Source organism: Herpailurus yagouaroundi, unplaced genomic scaffold (assembly GCF_014898765.1).
Source record: "Herpailurus yagouaroundi ecotype Mexico unplaced genomic scaffold, PumYag 183, whole genome shotgun sequence".
NCBI lineage: Eukaryota > Metazoa > Chordata > Mammalia > Carnivora > Felidae > Herpailurus > Herpailurus yagouaroundi.
The window spans coordinates 7,083,487-7,106,035 of NW_024412414.1; the positions used below are offsets into that span (position 1 = coordinate 7,083,487).

A 22,549-nucleotide genomic window follows, 5' to 3' on the forward strand; every position below is an offset into this window, starting at 1 on the left:
TATATATATATATATATATATATATATATATAATGTGTGTGTGTATATATATATAGTGTATATGTATGTATATTATATACATACATGTATATATATATATATATTACATATATATCAGTAAGTCAAATGACTGAATAGATCCCATAAGACGGGAAAATGTGGACCTCAACCCACACACACACACACACACACACACACACACACACACACAAACACACACAAACACACACACACGGAGAGGGAGAGGGAGAGGGAGAGGGAGAGGGGTCAGGAAATAGAAAGTGACTTTACCCCTCCTTCCACAGTGATGTTGACCTGACACTTTTAGCCTCGTGAGAGGTCAGGCAACTCACCATCTGCTGGTTTCTCCTGGACTGGGTATCTCATCTTGCTCATGATGTGAGGGCCCTGAGCTTCGAGAAAGCCTGCAGATGTTTCAGCAAGAGGCCCAGATGGTGCTCAGGGATGTGTCTAGAATCTCAGATCAGATGCTTCACCTCTGTTACCTGCTTTGATCTGAAATGTTTCTGATGGGTTTCCAGAACGTGTCCTGCCAGAGGCCTGTCTAGGAGACAGGTGTAAAGGTTTTGTATTTTTGAAAATGCACCCTGCTGTCCATGCAGCCACTTCTGTATTTACAGAAAAGATGCTAAGAAACAAATGACCTCATTAGAGAGTCAAGACAAGGATAATCACTATAATCTAGGTTCTTAGGAAACTGAAAGGATCATCTCTTGCTCATCTGTATTTCCAGTGCCTGGCACAGTGGCAGGCTATAAGGTACAGTTGTGTAGGCTACACACTGTACAACTCCATGAAGTAGCATTTCCATCATAGTCTGTATGAACAGCAGTCCCTGGGATTGTGCAGGATACAACCTGCACAGCCCAGCACTGTGACCCTGACTCATGGCACGTGGAGTCGGTAAAATGCGCTGAATGAATGGGGGAGGAAGACACGTGGGAGGCTCATTTGCTATCAGGGAACTACCTCAGAGGGCCACCTGGTAGGTGGGTGGGGCCTGAAACACCCACCTCTTTTCAGAAGGAAAAAAATCAAGAATTAGGGTCCATAACCCTGAGTAATTACCTGTAGAATTTGCCTCCATCAAGGAAGTTGTAGGACCTTGCTTACCTAATTGATCTGATACAGTGGGTACCCCAAAGGTAGAAAAGTGAGATGCTTATGCTGTAAGTCACTTTCATTTCAATTTTTCCTTCCATGGATTATGTCAAGAATATAGCTGCAAAATCTCTATCAAATGTATGTGTGCTTCTGAAACTGACCCCGCTTCTGGTCCTCTACAGTTTTCTCCTTACATGCAGCACAAGTAGTCTTTCTAAAACACAAATCAGGCTTTGAAGACTCTTATTTTTCCCCATCTTGCTCAGAATGTATTCTAGTTTTAAAATTTTTTTAATGTTTATTTTTGAGAGAGAAAGGGGGGGGTAGAAAGAGAGGGGGACACAGAATCTGAATCAGGCTCCAGGCTGTGAGCTGTCAGCACAGAGCCCTATGTGGGGCTAGACCTCACATACCGCGAGATCATGACCTGAGCTGAAGTCAGATGCTTAACCAACTGAATCACCCAGATGTCCCTCAGAATGGATTCTAAAGCCCTGCATAAACATCCCCCTGTTTCCTTCCCATCCCATTTCCTACTTCCATCCTCTACTCTCCAGGTTCTATTTCTCAAGCCAATCATCTCTGAGCAACTTTGCCCATGTTTTCCCTTGACAACTTGGCCTCTGCTATCTCATTTTATGCAGAGTTCTGCTTGAACAGCACCTCCTCCAAGAAGCTCTCCTGACCACCCCCATCTATAATAAGCCTCTGCAAAGTCTATCCAGACTCTCCTTTATTTCCCCTATTTCTTCCTGTCATTATCTAGTTATTTGAATACTATCTCACTTTTCCAGCAGAAGAGAATCTCCCTGAGGTCAAGGATTTGTCTTATTCTCACTGTTCCATCCCTAACACCTAGAAAAATACCTGACACATATTAGACTTTCCATAAATATTTGTGTAATGAGTGAATGTTTGAAATTGGAAACTGTCAAAAACAGCAACCTGGATAAACACAGAAAATCAGAAGAAAAGAAGGTTATAAATATGGGACCATTCTTTGACTATCTGCTACTTGTTTAAGTTGTACTTTTGTGTGTGTGTTTATTCACTTATTTTGAGAGAGTGCATGTGCATAAAAATAGGGGAGGGGGAGAGAGAGAGGGAGAGAGGGAGAGAGGGAATGAGAATGAATCCCAAGCAGGCTCTGTGCTGTTAGCAGAGATAATCTCAACACAGGGACCAATCTCAGGAACTGAGAGATCATGACATTACCCCAAATCAAGAGTTGGATGCTTAATGGACTGAACTACCCAGGCTCCAAAAGTTGTACTTTAAAAACACCAGAGAAGAAATCCTGTGGGGCAGTTGCCACAAGCACTGATCTCATCAAATAGTATTTTAAATGCAAAACGTGTTATTGTTGAATTAGAGCTAGAGAGATACACTTATTTTAAAGGGACTTCCATAGTCTTACTAGATCCTACATTTGCATTATTGCATAATTACATATGGAAGCCCTAGTGGCTGGTCTCAGGAAGGAAGTTACTGGCCTGCTGAAGTCTATTCAGGTTTAGCTGTTCCTAGGCTGAGAGCCAGGACAGGGTTGATGCAAGAATTCAGTGTCCTTGTATTTTCCAGCACAAACTGGCTTCTCTCAAGCAATGAGGCAACGGCACATACATGAACATATAAGAGGATAAAGGAAGATGAAGTTTTTCTTATTCTTTTAAAATATATAGTAGTCCGGAAGAAATTTTGGATATACTGAAACTGGAAGATAGATGATGACGTTAATATCACAAATAAAAATACCTAAGCTTTACTGAATATCTATCATGTACCAGGCACTGTTCTGATTACTTTATATGAAATAAATGTATGTCACATTGAACCTTTCAAAATTGAAATCAAATAATTTTGCCTCCATACATAATCCTCTAAAATCTTCCTATTCCAACCAATCTGATTCCACATGAACTGGTGTCTTGTTCTCTATTCTCCTACCCCTATCAAGCACTATGTTCCTCCTTTCTTATATATACTGTCCTCCTTGTTATTTCTCAGATATTCCTGACATGTTTCTGCCTCAGGACCTTTGCCCTTGCCATGCCCACTATGTGGAATATTCTTTTATATCTCCTCATAGTTTGCTTCTTTAAATGTCTGCCCAAATCTTATCTTCTCATTGGAGACTTCTCTGAACACCAATTCAAAACTGCAAATACCATTTCCCCCATCCTGGTACTTGTGTTTCTCTTTGGGTTTTCCATATTATTTGCCATAATTTAATATTCTCTGTATTTTCATCTATTTAAATTCTATCTTCCTTCCACTGGATTACTAGAGTATAAATTGGGAAATTTATCTCCTTTGTTTCCTGCTGCTTCCTCCACATATACAACAGTGCCTGATACATGTGCACGTGTGCAATTAGTTAACTCATCAATCCTTATGGTAATATTTTAAATAAATATTACTGTCATTCTCATTTTACAACAAAGGAAACTGAGGCACAAAAAGATCAAGTAATTTTTCCAGGGCAACAGGAATGACTGTTTCTACTGTCAATGTCCGTACTCCTGAATATGGTAGTTATATGAGAAAGGCCTTGATCAGCAAATTTCTTTCTCCTTTCCCAGATCTGGGACCAGAATCACTTAACCTCTGTAAGCCTCTGTTTTCTCATATATAAATGGGTGGATGTTAACATCTATTTAGAATTTGGTGTGGAGTTTTAATGAGATAATATATACAAAGTATTCAGTCTAGGGATTGATGCACAGAGAATGCTCAACCACTGGTATTCCAGTCTTTATAATTTGCATCATCGTTTTTAACATTCATAAGTAGTACATTGTATGGAAGATCTACAGTGCATTTAACCACTTCTCTTTGACCAGGCATTTGGATTCTGATTAGCATTCTGATACCTCCAACTTTGGAAATCTTTCCAATATCTTCCTTATCATCAACTCCTAGAAATAGAACTACTAGGTCAAAAGTTATACATATTCTAAAAGCTCTTGGTACATAGCATTAAATGGGCCCTTCTTATGATTTGATCTGTTTAGTAATGTGATAGGGATCTTAATTATTGCTACAATAGCAATCATATTACAACAGATAAACATATCAAATTAACATGTTGTGTATCTTAAATTTACACAATATTATATGTCAAATATATGTCAATTAGAGAAAGGAAAAATAGATTTTATCATCCATTTGTATTTAATAAGAATATACATTTTCCCTCACCACCATGTGTACTACTGGATTTTTTTTTCATTTTTACTATTCTGAAGACTAAAAACTGGGTTGAGGTTGGATATATTTTATATATTAATCATTAATTAGTTTTAATAAATAATTTCCCCAATCAGTTCCTTCAGTTTAGAAAGCCTCTATCTATCTAAGAATGCATGATCATGCTCGAAAATTTGCCTTGTCTGTGCAGTCTTCATAGACATACTGCTCCAGGAAGACCAATCTCTGTCATTTCTTGCTATAAAGCTACTTTCTGGTGGTTTTATATTGAAGGCAGGGGTTGCATCTTCCTCCAAAATAGATTCATTCATTTATCCCTCACCCACTGAGATTTACCGAGCATTTGCTATATGCCAGTCACCGTTGGGGGCCCTACTGATCCAGAGTAAACTAAGTACTTACACTCAAGGTACTTATATTTATAAGGACATGCAGGCAAAAAGTACATGAACAAAACAATTACTGACACTAGTTACTGATGAAAGACAGGAAGAAATAGGATACAAATGGGTTGGAGAGAATATTACCTGAGATGCAAGAGTGTAAAGACCCCTCACAGAGGAGTCTAGAAGCTGAAATCTGAATGATGAGAAAGAAAAGTTCTAGGTTACAGAATCCTGGACAGATGGTACATCCCGTGTAAAGTTCCTGGGAAGAAAATGGTCTCAGTATGTTCAGGGACTGGCATAATATCAGCAAGATGAAGGGATATAAGTGGGCATGAAAAGCATAGGAAATGAAGGTCAGAAAGATAGGAAGGCATCTCATCATCTAAAGCAGAGGCAGCGAACTTTTTTTGGTACAAGTCCAGGTTATAAATATTATCTGCTTTGCAGGCCGTATGATCTCTGCCACAACTGCTGAACTCTGTCCTTGGAGCACGAAAGCAGCCATTGGCAGTATGTAAATGAATGAACATGGCTATGTTCCAATAAAACTTTATTTATGAAAACAAGCAGCTGGTTGGATTTGGCCTGCCAGCCACAGTTTGTGACCCTTGTTCTGGGATGAGCACTGGGTGTTGTATGGAAACCAATTTGACAATAAATTTCATATATAAATAAAAAAATAAATAAATAAATAAATAAATAAATAAAATTAAATCTCATAGCTTCTAAGGAAGAGTTTAAATGCTATAGTTTGGATGGTGACAGAGAGGCAATACTAATATTCATAATAATATTACCACTATTAATATAAATGGAAAGTCACTAGAGAATTTTTTTAAAGAGAGGGATATCCAAACCACCCCCCAAAAAAACCATTGAAAAATATTAGAAATAGTTTTCTCTAATGAGGGGTATTTGGAAATGGAAAAAAAGGTGATGAATGCTATTATTTTTGTTGCAAGTTTTAAAAAATTATTGACATTTATATATGTATAATTTTGATACTTATAAAAATAATTAAAAATTTTAAACAAAATATAAAAAATACAAACTATAAGAACTGGTATACTTACTCAATGGCCAAAACTATGAGTAAGACAGGAGTTGGTGCATATCAAAGAGAAGTTAAATCATGCTAAATTTCCTGAATTGTTTGGGAGGGTGATGGAAACACACATATTTTAGAAAAGTACAATGTACATACGTATTGAAATGTAAGGACAATCAATATACAAAAAAGAGGGATATGAATCCCAGCTGTTGGGGTCTCAGGACCTGGCATGTTACAGGCAATTAAAAATCAATTGCTAGTAACAAAGGCTATTCTAAAAGATAAACTATTTGAAAACTCTCTCTCTAGCTCCAGGGTGGTAGGCACTGGAAAAAAATAAAAATAAAGATAGTGTTATTATGGGGAACAAAAATCTTTCATATTTGTTATTTCAGTACATCCACTAACCTGGTATTTTTAGACCAGTGCAATGGGAAGCACTGGATCAAAAAATTGACTGTTGATTATAAGCCAAGCGATCAGTTGGAACATAAAGCTGAATGGGAGTGCACAGACATGTTAGAGAGACGATTTTCAATTTTAGGCACCTGAGGACCTGTTACAGACACCAGTGCTTTCGTGTCAGGTAGAATGATTGCCAGCATCACCGTTAAGGAATCATTTCCTTACATTTTCCTTTCCTAACAGCTGTAGTGGGAAACTGGATTTCTATGACAAAATGAAACAATAGCTCCTTCCATATCCCAAAGCTCTTTATTAGGATCTAAAATTTAATGAGCTCACTCACCAATCATTCGCACAGCTCTAACACTGGAATCAGAAGGTGCGTCTCTTCTGCCATAAGCATTCCTACAGTATCTGATTCATTTCCTGTCAGCTGTTTGCCTCTGTTTGTTGTTTATTAGTGTTTGTGCCATATTTTCAACCATGGAAAATCTGAAGATTCTGAGCCTGTTCCCCACTACAATTTCACTGGGTAATATCCCAATTTTGAAACTTATACACAAGTGCCAAAGTCTGATAAAACACTTATCCATGTCCACAGAGCAAAGATTCTGGGAAAAAGAAATGAGGAATTAGAATGAATTTCACTATGCATATTAGAATTATCTATGTGGCCCCTTAGCTCTCAGTTAAATTTCTTAAAGAGAGAGAGAGAGAGAGAGAGAGAGAGAGAGAGAAAGAAAGAAAGAAAGAAAGAAAAAAAAAAAAAAAAAAAAAAAAAGGAAGGGAAGGGAGGGAGGAAGGAAGGAAGGAAGGAAGGAAGGAAGGAAGGAAGGAAGGAAGGAAAATGAACAAATGAACAGGATACTTCTCCATCTTAAAATCTGGAACATTAAACCAAGAGATAATTATCTTATTTCTGAGTCAAAATGAAACACTCTACTCATCTGGTGTTTGGTCCAGCAGCAGACAGCAGCCCTTGCCTCATCAACAATGCCATTTGGCCATGGTGTTCCAACCGAGTCAATTTGACAGGGGACTGGGTAGGTTACCAGAGAAACACAATGGACTGTATAGAATTGGAAGATTTAGCTAGCTTAAATATCTAGTCTTGGATGCTAAAACCCAATCATCACAAACTGATCTGGGGTTTTGGGTTTGTTAGCCAGAATCTCCCAGGTATGAATGACTGACTTCTTACATATAAATCAAGCCTCATTGGAAACATTATCAGCTTCCTGAAAGTGACAAATCAGAAAAGTGCTATCACATCAAAGTTCCAAGTGAAATTGGAGAGCCTGCAATACAAGAAGGAAAATGGGACTTCTTGTTTCAGGAACTCAGTTGCCCATCAAATAGATTTTTATGGATAACCCATTGTGCCTAAGGTTCCTCCTTTGAATATATAGAGATATTTGAGAATCTCAAGGAATTGCTAATTTAGTGGTATTGATTTGTCCTTTACATTCCTTGATACAGTGTACTCTCAGCCTTGCCTTGTAATTTCTCGGTTGACTGTATACCCTTCTCTTCCCCAACAACTCCATGTACACGAGACCTAAATAGGAAAGTGTGACTTTTTTTCAGAGTTGAGGAATTCATATGAGCCCTCTCTGAAGTCTGTACTTAGATCATTGTGTAAAATTTGAGGTTGCTCACTTCTTGATGCACTGACTTCCCCATGGTTTTATGGCCAAACTCAGTCAGACCTAGAGGGCCAAATGTGACACTAAACTAGGGTAGAATGCTACCAAAGTACAGGTTAACAAGCCTGGCCATCTGAGGGTGTGCAATTCCACAGCAGTTGGCAAGCATCCTGATTCTAAGATCCAACTGCCAGTCAGCTGCCAGTCAGCTTTATTCATTAGGAACTCCTTACAATTCAAAAGCCAAAGACCCATTAATTATCCTTGGAAAAAGCTAGACTGGTGGCAACACACTGATGATAGCCAAAACAAGGAAGACTGTGTATAGTACAGTACAGTATTTAGAGTATATCTTCTTCAAAGCCATTCTTACCAATACCAATAATATAAATCAACTACTACTGTGGTATAGTCTCTCCTGTGGGTACCTCTCTACCTGGGGACAGAGGATATAGACTGGATGCAGTGTTCCAAGTTTCCTCCCCACCAGCCATCTTCTGGATCAGGGAAGGGAGCAGGATCATAATTTTCAGATCCAAGGTATTACTCCCAGATGTGGGAGGTTTGTTTGGCTCCTTTACTAAATGGGAAGTAAAGGGAAGAACCAGTGGTTTGCAGCTCTGATCCAATGTTTTTCTCTAAGAGACTGTTCTCAGTCATCCTTATCCTTTGAGTTGTATACTGTACTATCATGGATCTAAAACTCTAAACATAGGAAAAATAAAAAATAAAAATTAATAAATAAAAGCCTAAACATAAGGAAAGTCCGTTTAAATTATCACTGGTAACCACTGTCTATCTCCCCAGGGTAGAATTTCACATATTAATGTTGTGCATTCAGCTCTCATGTCTGGATTTTTTCCCCCTCACCACCAAGCAAAGCTTTGAAACCTGATGGGTGTCCTACAATTCTACCCAATTCTGACACTCTCTACTTGGAGATTGCATCAGACTCCACAGGTTAAGGGCTCAGTACCACAAGACGGCACCTTCCCACCCCCACTTCAGATGCCCGTCTCGAGTCCATGTTGTCACCTGTGCTTACCACCTTTGGCTATAGATTAGAGGTTCCAACAACACTCTCCTTAGGCTTGAATTCATTTGCTAAAGTAGCTAACAGAATGCAAAAATATCTTCCTTACTACATTACTGGGTGTTTTTGTTTGCTTGTTTGGTGTTTGTGTGTGTATGTTTTATAAAAGGATATAACTCAGGAACAGCCTGATGAGAGAGATGCATAGTGAATAGGTACTGGAAAAGGGAGCAGAGATTCCCTGCCCTCAGAGCATGCTATTCTCCCCAAATCTTAAAGTATTCATCAACCTGGAGGCTCTCCAAACCCTGTCCTCTTGGGTTTTTATGGAGGCTTCATTACATAGGCACTATTGATTAAATCATTGGTCAGTGGCAATCCATTCAACCTCCAGTCCTTCCCAGGGGCCAGGAAGTGGGACTGAAAGTTCCAACTCTCTAATCACATGGTTGGCTCTCCTAGTAACCAGACTCCATCCTTCAGTATGGTCCAAAAAGTCACCTCATTAACATAAAAAAAGACACCCTATTGCTTTCATCTCTTTGGAAATTCCAGAGGTAGTAGAAGCTCTGTGCCAGAAATGGAACAAAGAGTAAATACACATTTCTTATTATATATAAATCACAATATCACAACTATCATGCAAATGCTTACTCATAAGGAAAGAGTAATCTTTTGAAAGCATAAATCGAACATGTCACACACATCCCTGTCCTAAAATTCATTGATGGCCGCTTTTCCCTGCTTGCCTTATAAACAAAATCAAGCATGTGGGATCCTTCAAGATTTCACCTCTACCTGCCTCTTCAGAGTTAGATCCTGTCATCCTGCTAATTCATACTAACTCCTCTACTTTCAGTTTCCCCAGATACAGGACTATGTTACCTTCTGCAGACTCTCCTGCCTTGACCTAGAAAGAAATTTTTGCTAAGGTGAGCTTAAGGTGGAAGGATACAGTTCTCCTTTACTGAGCATTTACCATGTGCTAGAGAGTGTTTGAAGTGCTCTTCTACTGTAACCCATCTGTACAGTTGTGGCCTTATTGCCAATGCAATTTATAGTTTCAGTACTGTGCAAATAGGCCACTAGGTATAATAAAAGCACTAAATGAGTAAGGCTCAAGAAAAAAGGAAGAGGAAAGAAGAGGGTTTCTAGCAAGGAGATTTTTAACAGCTTTTATTAATATGTAAAGCTCCTTGTGTTCTTTTGTAATTCTTCAGCCCCCCACCCATCCCCAGCCAACAAATGATCTGCTTTCTCTCACTAAAGATTAATTCCCATGTTAAAACTATTTTGGTATAAGTGTAATTATATAGTGCATACTCTTTTTGCCTGTATTCTTTGAGCATAATTATTTGGGACTTATCCATGCTGTTGGATAGATCAATAATCTATTGCTTTTTACTTCAGAGTAGTATTCCATTTTATCGCCTGACCATGACTTGTTCATCTATTCAGCTATTGATGGGCATTCGGGTTGTTCCAATTTTTTGACTATTAAACATACAAAAAAATTATATGCAAATCTGTGTGGACATATTCTTTCATTTCTCATGGGTAAAGAGATAGGAGGAATAGCTAGTGTAGTACAATAGGTTTATGCTTAATATTTTAAGAACCTCCCAAACTATTTTCCAAAGTGACTGACTAACTTTTACATTCCCATTAGCAGCACATGAGAGTTCCAGTTATTCCACATCTTTACCAGCCCATGTTATCATCAGTTTTATGAACATAGTATTAAGCAATTTAAAGTTCTCATCTTCTCTTACATAAATCTACAAGTAGGAATGACTACAGATGGAAGAACCTAGGACCACAAAGGTTAAATGACACAGTCACAAGGTACAATGAAATAGGTCCAGAGCACCACAGCATGATGGGTGATGGAGGAACCGTCTTATAGGACCACAGGGCATCTGGGACCTGAACAAAACACTAAGTAGACCGGTGTTAGGCTCTGCACTATAGGTATCTTAGGACCCCAAACCTGGATCTGGCAGGCCCCCAACTCCTCATCAGCAGACAGTGTTCGGCTATGATTTCCCATGCTTTAAGAAGAGTTGTTTCTGAAAATGATAGGTAGCCTGTGATGCTTGAGAGATGCCAATCAACAGGGATTTCTCTGAACATCCCACTACTAGTTATAAAAGTGAGGTCTGCATCTTTGTGACTGGTGTCTCTTGGAGGCTAAGATCTCACAGTAAAAGACACTTTCATGGGAAAGCTAGGCTCTCCAGTACACTTCACAGGGGACCAATTCAAGACTTGCTTAGTTTTTCCCTTTAGCAGCAATTTCTCTTTCTTGCGCACTTCTCTGTTTAAACCTTGAATGGTGGGGACTTTGTCTTAATATAGTAAGTGATTTCCTTGTTAGTCTCACTCAGTTCAGTTTTACAACGGCTCTTGCATTTACCTGCTGAACTAGCTATTCCAGATAAAGGAAGGGACTAAGATGGTGAAGACTCCCATTATCCTAGGTGACTGCACCCAAAATTAGCTTCGGGAGGGGAGTATAGGACAGCACTATCCCAAGCCACTGACTAACACCAGACGTGCAAACAGCTGGTTTCAGAGGGCTGTTTGGAGAGAAGCTCAGTTATCATGAGGGTCACAGGAGGAAGCAGAAAGGAGATTGTTCCATGTGCTTCTACTATAAATTTGAACAGACAAAACTAAACAACAGAAGCAAGACCTCAACCACTGGCCCCCTTGCCCATCACAGCATGAGTGCACAAAGGGCCTCAAGGGAAGCTAAGCACTGGGACACTTCTCTCAATATGCATTTCCAGGCAAGGTGGAGGTTCTACCAAGCCTTCCAGAAAAGAAAGTCAGAATTTTTGTTTTAAAATACATCTACATTTGTGTATGAATCTGTATTCATACAGATGTGGTGTATTTACATATCCAGAAGCTGTTATCAGACTGTTAGCCATGACTGTATACAGAGGACAGAATAATGGGAGGGAGTCCTTCTTCTTTCCTTATTTAGTTGCTGTTAGAAAACAAACAAACAAAAACAAAACAAAACAAAACTCAAACATGGAATAGTGGGGAATGCTATTTGCGAATTCCAAAAAAGAAACAAAGTACCTATAAGTAGATCTCTATTCCAGTAACAAAGCAGCATAACACAAAAGGAAAGGTAAGGCATATTATATTCCCTTACTCTTTTAAGGTTCAAAGTGTTCAAAGTAGCTTTCAAACCTGCTTTATCTTTTCTATTCCCTCAGACCTTCTTTAAATGAGCACCATCTTTTGTCAATCTATTACAATAGCCACTTAACTTAGTTTTCTTAACACCAGCAGTTACACCTTTACTCATCCTCAAGCACTGTCCCTGGATCCCTGGAATTCACATTCCAAAATACCCTATGTTAATGTTCCTCCCACCTTCATAAACCTTTTGTTGGCTCTCCATGGCTTACAGAAATAGAATGCAAACACAGTCCTCCCTAATTTGGATTTGTTTCTCTTCACCGCATCACTATCTCTGTCACAGGGCCCAGGCCCACAACATCAGAGAGGGGAGAATTGCATTAGAGAGAAGACTTTGCATAATTCAACATACGCAGAGGGGAATATTTCACCCTAAGAAGGGAAAGCGGGCATTTCAGCTTACAAGCTAGAGTATTTAAAATTAACTTGGTCCATCACTTTGAAAGATGGGATTCTTGCCAAAAGTTTAATTTGAGAATGGAATGTTGGGGTTCACACTGTTTTAAAGTTTACCCATAAAATGCGATTTTATTAAATTTTATTCTTACACCTCATATTTGCAAGAGTCAAAGTCGCCTTAAGTGCAATCTGTCTCTTCTCTCTACACATCAAGTGTTGAAAACACCACTCCCTACTTTTTTACATGGGATATAATTTCTCACTGGATTGTCACAGTGCTTCCTCTGCCTGGTAACTTCAGTCCACTTGTCACTCCTCCATGAATCAGAAGCAGAGTTCTGGTTTCTGGGGTGCCTGTCTTTCAGTCCTCGTCTGACAACTGTAGCATGCCTCACACTATTCAAAGTTGGTTTGAACATCTCTGTTGATCGCTAGCTTGTGACTTCCTGACTGAAGAACATGGTGCCTTCTTCACCTCTCCTCCCCAGTCCTTCACAGAATACTAGGGACATAGTAGGTTATTTCACAATTGGTGGAGCAAGTGCTCAAAGACCATGAGAAAATCTTAATCAAATCAAATAGGGCAGAGGCATAAACTAATATATGACTCCCAAAGGGAGCTAGGACTGTTCCTTTCTGTATGGCCTTTGAAAACTTAGAGATGTATAATCAGAGACAAGATAAAGACTAATTCAAGCACACTACCATTTTCCTGAGTATTCTTTATATTTAAGCAGATATATTCTAATGAAAGCCACCCATGGCTCTTGCACAAGGACAACAAACAGCTGAGTTGGCAGAGATATCAAAGGTCATTTGTCAGTGTCCAGTAATAATCAGAAATGACACATGGATTTCACATTCCTGCCAGTTCTGACTTACTGGTAGTGGCTGCCTAACGACTGTGTTGATAAGGATTTTAAGACCACACCTGGGTTTAGAGAAAGCTCGCCATAATTGATTATCACTGTCTGCCCAGGGCACAGATTAGGAAATATTTACCTACCTGCCAAATATTTCTGATCCTTAATGTCAGTCCTAGATTAGTTCACTGTGTTCAGATTCTGGGGCTCTGTCACATGTGGAAGATCAAAATGTTGCCTTATGTCTAAATCCTCTAGAAACACTCGTGGACATTTCTTTCTGCCTGTCTCTTTGCTGTCTCTGGTTGCAGGGTCAATGTCTTGGTCCTGACTTTTTTAAGGTCTCTAGCCAAAGCCTATGAGTTGACACTTCATTCAGACCTCCTGAGTCTAAACTTTGTTTCTGACTCTGAATAATGTCTTTCTGATCTCCTGGTTCCTTGATCTCTGGACCTCCCAGTTGCTTGAGATGAGAATTAATTTATTCTTAAAGGCTCTAAAAATAGAGATCAGGAAATATTTATATGACATGTTTGGTGGATTAGGAAAAAAAAGTTCAGGTAGTTTTCAGAAGCATGCTTGGTTTGTGCTGACATACTTCCAGCATGCTTGTTAAGAAGTCTAGAGTTCTATGCCCATCCCACTGCCCTATTGAACCAGTTGGGAATATTTTTAAAGACAAGTTCCAATGGGGATTATCATACACACAATTTTAAGAACCATGGAATTAAGGATCCTGAGTTGGCTCAGAGATTACTAGCAGTAGCCCTCTTCTGTCACCTCGTGGAATAATGCTTCAGTGAAAACCAAAGAATCTTATTACTTACGTGCTATAATCTTTGCAATTCTGTTCTGATATATGAAGAATGGCCTGTGGGCCGCATTACAGAAGACATCCTCCTTCCTTTCAGCCACTGCTCTTTCTCCAGCATTCTTCCCTGAACATAAAATGCCTCAATGCTCTTCCTTCTCTTCCTCTCCCCACCTGGCTACCCAAACAAATACATATGCACAGAGGGGAAGACCTCTGAGAACCTCTGACTCCACTCCATTTATATCAAGGTCTACTTTGCCTTTGCAGAGCCAAGTGGTGTAAAGGTTTTCTCCTCATCCATGTGTAAAAAAAACCAACAAAACAAAAAACAAAAAAACAAAAAAAACACTGGCTTACCTAGAAAGCTCTCCTGACAACTGGTTAAAAAGATTTGGATAAACCTAACTTCTACAGGGTTTCTCTTATTTTGGCGGCGTAGATTGTATCCTCCCTGTATGAACCCAGCTCTTTTCCAGGAGGCATGCAAAACAGATAGATAAGCCATAAACAAAGACTTTTTTTCATGGCAAACAATCTAGTCCTCCAGTAGCCATTGCCAGTATATAGCAATGGGACAATACCACACTTGACTAGACCAGCTAGTTCCCACATTTCTATAACTCTATTATTTCCAGTGTTTCCTTGAATCATCTCAGTCACCTAAATAGAAATTCCTAAAACCAGGGATCATTCTCTTATGGCTCAAGTTTACCTCCTTCATCATGCCTAACCTTGTTGCATGATCCTCATAATCACAGGGTTAGCAAAAATAAAACAAGATAACTGTAATCTCCTGCATCCTTCTTCACAAAAGCAAAAATATACTGAGGGTTGATATTTCACGAGAAAATAAACATTTCTCATACTTTGTGCTGTGCTAATGAACTCAACTGATGAGAAACTTCACAAAGATATCCTTATCATAATCAAAATCATTTCAATTTCCTAAAACAGTAAATAGTTATTACTGAAATCACCGCCTAATCCTTTATTTTTGTTACAATGGAATTCTTCACTTAAACACTCAGACTCTTCAATCTAAACAGAAATGGAAGGGCTGTGATTCTGAATATTTTTAGGTTGGCAATGATGCCTTTTTCTGTGATCTCTGTTGCATTTGTCAATTTGCCGCTTTCCACAATTTAAATTCCATGGTTTCATGTACAAAAAAATATTTTAAATTTATCACTCATGCTTCTCTAGCCATATGCCTATCTTTAAGATGTGTGAATTTCCATATAAAATTCACTGTTCCCATTTGGCAATTTAGTACCTTTAATTGTGCCAATCAACCATGTAAGACATCACAAACCATTGAGCGTATACAAAGAAAAACATACATGTCTTCAAAACTCTAGGATACAAAGCACACTGCTTAAAGACAGCCTACTAATTGCTGTAGTTCAGTTCAACCAGCTCAAAGTCTTACAGAACAACTGGAACCAGTGAATTCAATTCCTGAAGCCGTCTATCACTTTCAGGTATTTAAATGAGTCGACTATACCCATGATCTTACAGAAAGGATTCACAGTCATGACCAGAAAGGGCTAGAAATGACAAATTAAAGGGTAGAGCCTTGAATTGTCAAATATCATTACAACAGGGACCATCTATAAAACTGCAGGTACTCCTGCCTTTTATATTCCCCAACAATAAATTTATAAGAAAAGGATTTAATGTTTTTAGCCTGTTACATAGGGATTTGTGTTTGTTTTAATAAAAAATAATTATTATCTTCATAGGTTTTGATAATACACATCATTTCCCATAAAAAGTTCAATGGTTATCAACTTACTAGCATACGTTTGGGAAATTCTTTTCCTTTTTCTCTCTATTGCGTTTCACTACCCTAACTCATATTTTACTATTCCCTTGGCCCAGGGATAGATAGAAGCAATAAAATGCAATTCAAGTTGGTTTCACAGACAGTAAACATGCATTATGAATTTGAAACATACTGTTGGAAACATACTATGCTTGTTGAGCATGTATTTTAGAACTTCCTCTAAGACATTCATGACTAAAACCATATCTGGAACCATTCACTGTCCTTGGTTTCAGAATTCTCTGTGGTTTTATGAGATACTCATTAAAAACAAATAAACAAACAAAAAAACCCCAAACCCCACACAGTCCAAACTGATGGATTCTGAATCACACAATTTCTCCATTGGAACACCAGTCAAAGGTCATTAATAATTTACAGGATTATATGAGAAGAGAAGTAATAATGAAAAATTCAGATTCAATGAATTCCTAGAGGCACAGATTTGTGAATTTGTAGAGATTCCTACTTCAATCCTTGTTTTCCTCATTTAGGGCACTAAGTCCTTGAATGCTTCAGAGACTCCTACAAAGTAACACAGAATCAGGCTACACTCCCTACATTTTCACTTCTAATCAAGCTATATGCATGCCCTCTCTTATACAGTGTTCCAGTTAGTGCTCTAGGTCTTGGTTCTGGCTTTAGCTGTACCACCATGCCAGAGCTGACTTTAAGGAATGAAGGACAGCACATCTTATTAAGATCACCATATTAGAACTGCCCAATTTGCATACACACAAAACCAAATCCAGGTGAGTATAAAAGATGTGTAGGAATCTCATGTAGAATCAAGGCTTTAGCAGTGCCTAATTGCATGCCTGTTGAACCTACAGCTGGACATATATTAATTGCTTTAAGAATCAACACATTAGGGCTGCCTAACTTACAGACTCATAAAACTGTATAACTATATGGGGGGGGGGGGAGAATGCACACTAACCATATCTAGGACCAACATATTAGGGTCCACTAATTTTGCCAACTTTGAGTTTCCACAGTTTGATGACACCTGCTGTACTACATACTGTCCCTCCCATGGCTAGAAAGTTGAGTCTCTCATGTCACTCTGAATCACTTGATGTGACAGATGTATATCTAGCTTTAGGGAGCCCAGGATACAGTGATAACCAAAACTCTCCTATTTTCATCCACTATATATATGTGTGTATATATGTGTGTGTGTGTATGTGTGTGTGCATATATGTAGGTATGTATATATGTACATGTATATGCATGTATATATATACACACACACATAAATATATAGTGGATGAATATGTATGAAATATATATCATATATATGTGTGTGTGTGTATGTGTGTGTGTATATATGTATATATATATATATATATATATATATATATATATATATAAATATGCAAACGGAACTTCTAGTATGTTGTGTTGCTCACAAACTAGGTCCAATCCGCGGTGAAAACCTAGAAAGCCACTAACAAGACAGAGAGAGCTAGTAATGACCATCTTCATCCCAGTGAAGCATTGTGGCCTTTTTCTCCTATCCCAAGGAAATATATGTGTAAGAAGAGAGGGCGGGTAATGAATGAATAGGAAGATTTCATTTGGACAGACTGCATGATTTTATACTGGATGAGCTCTTGCTACACTGAATAATTCCATCACAAATTAACTTGAAAAAGCTACCTCTTGTTGGTTTCCAGTGAAATGAATGTGGCACAGTTCCCTGCAGATTTTAGATTCCTGTAGCACTGAAGCCTAGTAATTCAGGATATAAAACTTCTTGCTTTATACAATCAATTTGGTTTCAATATTTACAAAAACAGACATATTTTGAATGTGTGGTGTGGTGTGCATTTTCACTTACCTTTTCCGCTGACTGAGCAGTGCCAAAAAAAATGGGAATGAAGGCAAGCCACACTATACATGTCGTGTACATAGTGAATCCAATGGGTTTGGCTTCATTAAAATTCTCTGGGACACCCCGAGTCTTGATGGCATACACAGTACATGTGACCATGAGAAGAATGCTATATCCCAAGGAGCAAATGATTTGGAGATCTGTAATGTCACATTTGAGAACTCCCCTGGCCTGCTCAGGGTTCATTGTCTTATGTTCATCATAGTCTATGATGATGTTGGGTGGATCAACACCAAACCAAATGAAAACTCCTAGAAGCTGAACTGATATTAAACTGGAAGTGATTGCCAGCTGTGATGTTGGGCTTATGAGTCTGGGAGCTGTCACTGATTTCTTGCCCTGCTCAAATATGCGATAAATCCGATTGGTTTTTGTCAAGAGGGCTGCATAACTGATGCACATACCCAAGCCCAAGAAAACTCTCCGGAAAGAACACACGGCCACATCAGGTTTGGCTATCATCAGGAAAGTGATAATGTAGCAAAGAAAGATGCCAGTCAACAGAACGTAGCTCAGTTCCCGCCCAGATGCCCGGACAATGGGCGTGTCATTGTAGCGGATGAAAGTGGCCATGACAAAGATGGTGGCAATGATCCCCAACATTGCTAGGAAGACAGGGATGACGGCCCAGGGGGAATGCCACTCTAATTTGATGATGGGGATATCCTGGCAGCCGGTTCGGTTTTCATTGGGCCTCTGGTCGTAGGGGCAATGTTGGCATGTCATCTCATCAAACTGGTACTGGTAGCCATCACAAGGCTCACAGGTCCAGCAGCACGGAGTTCCCTTCTGAGTCTTCTTTCTTTGCCCAGGCTTGCATGGCAGTGTGCACACTGAGGGGGGGATCTCCCGGACTCCTTTACCCCACTGCATGTCCTCTATCTGCAGCATAAGAAATGAGAAGGTGTAACTGGCAGATTAGTTAAGAGAAAAGGGAGAGAAGGAAACAACAACAATGATAGAAGCAGCATTTGAGACTTGACAAGGCTAAAGAACTACCCACCTCCCTACAGTTAGTTTGAACTAAGACCAAGATTTGACCTCAACTATTCCACCACAGCATCCTTACTTTTTGCTACTATGGAGTATGCCAAACATGCCTGATTTTAAGATTTCCCTGTGGTTGGGGCACCTGGGTGGCTCAGTCGGTTAAGCATCCAGACTCTTCATTTCTGCTCAGGTCATGATCTCACAGTTCGTGGATCAAGCCGCAAATCAGTATGGAGCCTGCTTGGGATTCTCTCTCCCTCTCTCTCTCTGCCCTTTGCCGGCTCATGCTCTTTCTGTCTCTCAAAATAAAGAAATAATAATAATAAAAAAATTCCCTGTGGCAACTGTTAAAAAATACATATTCCCTATTCCTACCCTACACATTCCAAGTAAGAATATACTAAAAGGAAAAAACAAAAACAAAACAAAACAAATGAACAACAAAAAAAAATAAACAACTACCTTTGGATCTTTAACAAATCTTTAACAAATGATAAATCAAAACACAAATTTTAAGTAATGTGAAATGTTACATGCATCTCCCTTACTAGCTGCTTTTTAAAAATTTGTTTTAAAATTATTTTAGGTGATATTGCAATGTTGACTACCTTTCCTAAAATTCTGTAGGCATCACTGCCATTATCAATGAGAAATTTTGAAGCAAATTCATTTTAGTCTATTATTTATCACATAGGAGTAATAAGGTTCATTACTGAAGGGTATATAATGGTAGTTGGCCATATCTAAGTAATTGGTAAGCATTTGAATAAAAAAAAAATATGGTCTGGAAACCTTTCAATATTGGCCACGTACCTACCTATTCAGAGATGAAATTTAAAACTAAAATACCGTATCCTAGAGGAGGATGAATGTTGATTTGCTTTAATTAGAATAGTGGTTTTCTAGAGGGGAATTCATAATCAACAGTGTTCTGAGAAATAATGTCATTAGAAACAAAGAAAAAGTAGTGTCGGGCTGAAATTTCATTGTAGCAGAGATCTCTTGTCAGCACACCATCTACTCTTCCTCTTTCCTGATATTGGTTCCTCAGAACTCTTTTCTACATGCTTGCTGTGAGATGAAACTTACACTGAAGCTCCAGGAGTTGCTCACATGACCCAGTCTTGGCCAGTTAATGTACAGCAGGGGTTCTCAAGCTTGAGAATGCTTCACTAGGAGGGTTCCTTACCACCCAGTATACTGGGTCCCACAGTAGGATTTTTTGACTGGGTATAGAAGGGATCTGAGAATAAGTATTTCTAACCAAATCTTTGGTGATGTTTCTGGGGGTTATCTAGGGACCACACTTTGTCAAAAATGGATACATTCTAACCTCCTAGCCACAGAATATGGGTCAGGGATGGGATTGTTATAGAATGGAGAGGAATTTAATTTCATTTTTACTGAGATTATATGTAATAAAAATCTCTCATTTTTGTTGGACTGGCAGTTTGTAGGATATAATGATGCCAGTGTGCAAGGCTATAAGAATGAAGGAGTTTCTAAGAGAGAGAAGTCAACAAAAAGAAAAGCATTACTGAGAAAGAGAAGAAGAGAGATTACTAAGGAGCCTGTTTGAGGTACTTGAGACAGCCATGCCTAAAGCATGAATTCCCTAGACTGTGCCATTATACAAGCCAGTAAATTCTGCTATGCTGAAACACTTTCAATGGCATTTCTGTTACTTGTGATCAACAGTCCTGAAAAATACATGTATTAAATAACTTAAATAAAAAATATAAATTAAATATGACTTTAAGTCAGAAAATTAATTCGTAGAATAAATGCCAATGAACAAATTTAGCTGAAATTCCCCATACCTTTTTTTTTTTAATGTTTATTTATTTTTGAGAGAGAGAGAGAGAGAGAGAGAGAGAGAGAGAGAGAGAGAGAGAGAGAAATAGAGTCAGAGCACAAGCAGGGGAGGGGCAGGGACACAGGGAGACACAGAATCCAAAGCAGGCTCCAAGCTGTCAGCACAAAGTCCATGGGGCACCAACTGATAGCCCATGAATCATGACCTGAGCAGAAGTCAGATGCTCAACTGACTGAGCCACCCAGGCACCCCTTATCCCCCACACCTTTTTAATACAGTTGGACTAAAAAAATAGGACAGAAAAATACTGGAAAATCAGAGGCTTTTTAAAAATGCATAATTTTAAGAGGTGAGGGGGAAAGCAAACTAATTTATTGCTCTTGGAAGTTTAGTACTGTATTAAAACAGAATGCAATGTATAGCAGGGTGTGATACTTGCATCAAAACCCGAGTTAAGATCCCCATTCAAAATCTAAAACAAATGTAGTTAACTGTGAAAAATAATGGCTCAGGGATTAAGCTTCATAAATTATCATAGCCTTGTAATGGTTGAATTTGAACTTTAAGCAGAGACCCAAAAATCTTCAGATGACTTGTGTAAACCCATTTGCCTCAGCACAAAGCCCAAGTCAGCACTAATAAATCTAACTAAATATAAAACATAATCATCTCTTTCTCAACATCATGATTTTTGAGGCAGTAAGTCACTGGCAGCCATCCCAAAGTCATAAAATTAAGGAAATAATTTGTAATAAGCGATAAAAAGATACACATTAACTTTACAAATGTCAAACTGCGAGAAGATGGAACCTAAAAAATTGCTATTATTAATACAAATGTTTCCAAATGTCAAATTAAAAGGTCCTACTCCTGGTTAGTAAGAAAGATTAACCAAAAAAAAAAAAAAGCCAAAAACCTATAAATATATTTCATTAGCTAAACTTCAGATTGCCTAATTCTAACACTAGTAGATAGTAATATGCCATATGATTAAACTTGATCTATGGGAATAGATGAAGGGCTCATACAAATATAAAAACAAATTATCATTATCTGTAATATTTTACAGCCAATTTCAAATGTTGCCAGCTACTTCTTTCCCCTTGGAATAAAATAAAATGCCCAGCAATGCTGAACAGCTTTTTTCCACCCTTAACTTATCCAAATATATACAAGAGCTATAACCACAAACATTACATTGACTGATTACTTAATTTGTTTTCAATTTTCATTTAAAGTACATCTCAACTCCGTTTAATTGTATATATTACAGCAACAAAGTTGCCTCTTGCACCAAATGAACAAAAGTCTAATTTACTCGCTTTGCCAAAAAAATCATTATTGAAAATATATTGTGTTGAATGAAGATACCACGTAACCTTTAAAAGCTCTAGTAAGTGAGAATTCTTCTAAAGCTATACATATGATTTGTGTATATCTATACCCATCCACACACACTCAGTGGCTTGTTTCATAAGAATAAACAGTCAGCTGCAAATGCCCATGGATACTTATTAAAGGGAGAATACTCATTTAGGACTATGAATATTCAAGTATAGTGTCAATTTTCTTTGCCAGAGGCTAGTAGGAATGTAGATTTCTATTCTATTTTGATGGCTGCCACAAAACCAAGTTTCCCTTAGCTGGAAAGCCAAAGTGAAGGTGCAGAAAGATTAGAAAAAAGGGCTAGGATGTTTACTGCCATCTTCTTTAGAAGATACAGTTCTACATTCCCTGATTAAGGATGCATTTTCCTCCCGGACACCATTGTTTATAGTCATTGGATACTGGGTCTGCTCAGTAGCTGGCTCATGGGGAAGAGATGTTGAAATAGATTATATGGATAGGCAGATCAATTGTTTAGGAA

The 22,549-nt window shown here is 38.4% G+C and overlaps 1 protein-coding gene across 7 annotated transcripts in view; it reads right to left on the reverse strand.

Moving 5' to 3' along the window:
• GRM7 (glutamate metabotropic receptor 7) overlaps positions 1-22,549 on the reverse strand; it is an 880,365-nt gene that overhangs the window by 148,603 nt on the left and 709,213 nt on the right. For 6 of the 7 annotated variants that reach the window (XR_005795667.1, XR_005795668.1, XR_005795666.1 and 3 more), the window contains exon 8: positions 17,823-18,758. The exons of the other annotated variant lie outside the window; for it this stretch is intronic. Coding sequence is in view for 3 of the 6 variants with exons in the window: in XM_040492101.1 (XP_040348035.1) it covers positions 17,823-18,758 (936 nt within the window). In the remaining 3 variants the exon portion in view is untranslated. The remainder of the gene's footprint in view (positions 1-17,822; positions 18,759-22,549) is intronic. 7 annotated transcript variants of the gene reach the window in all.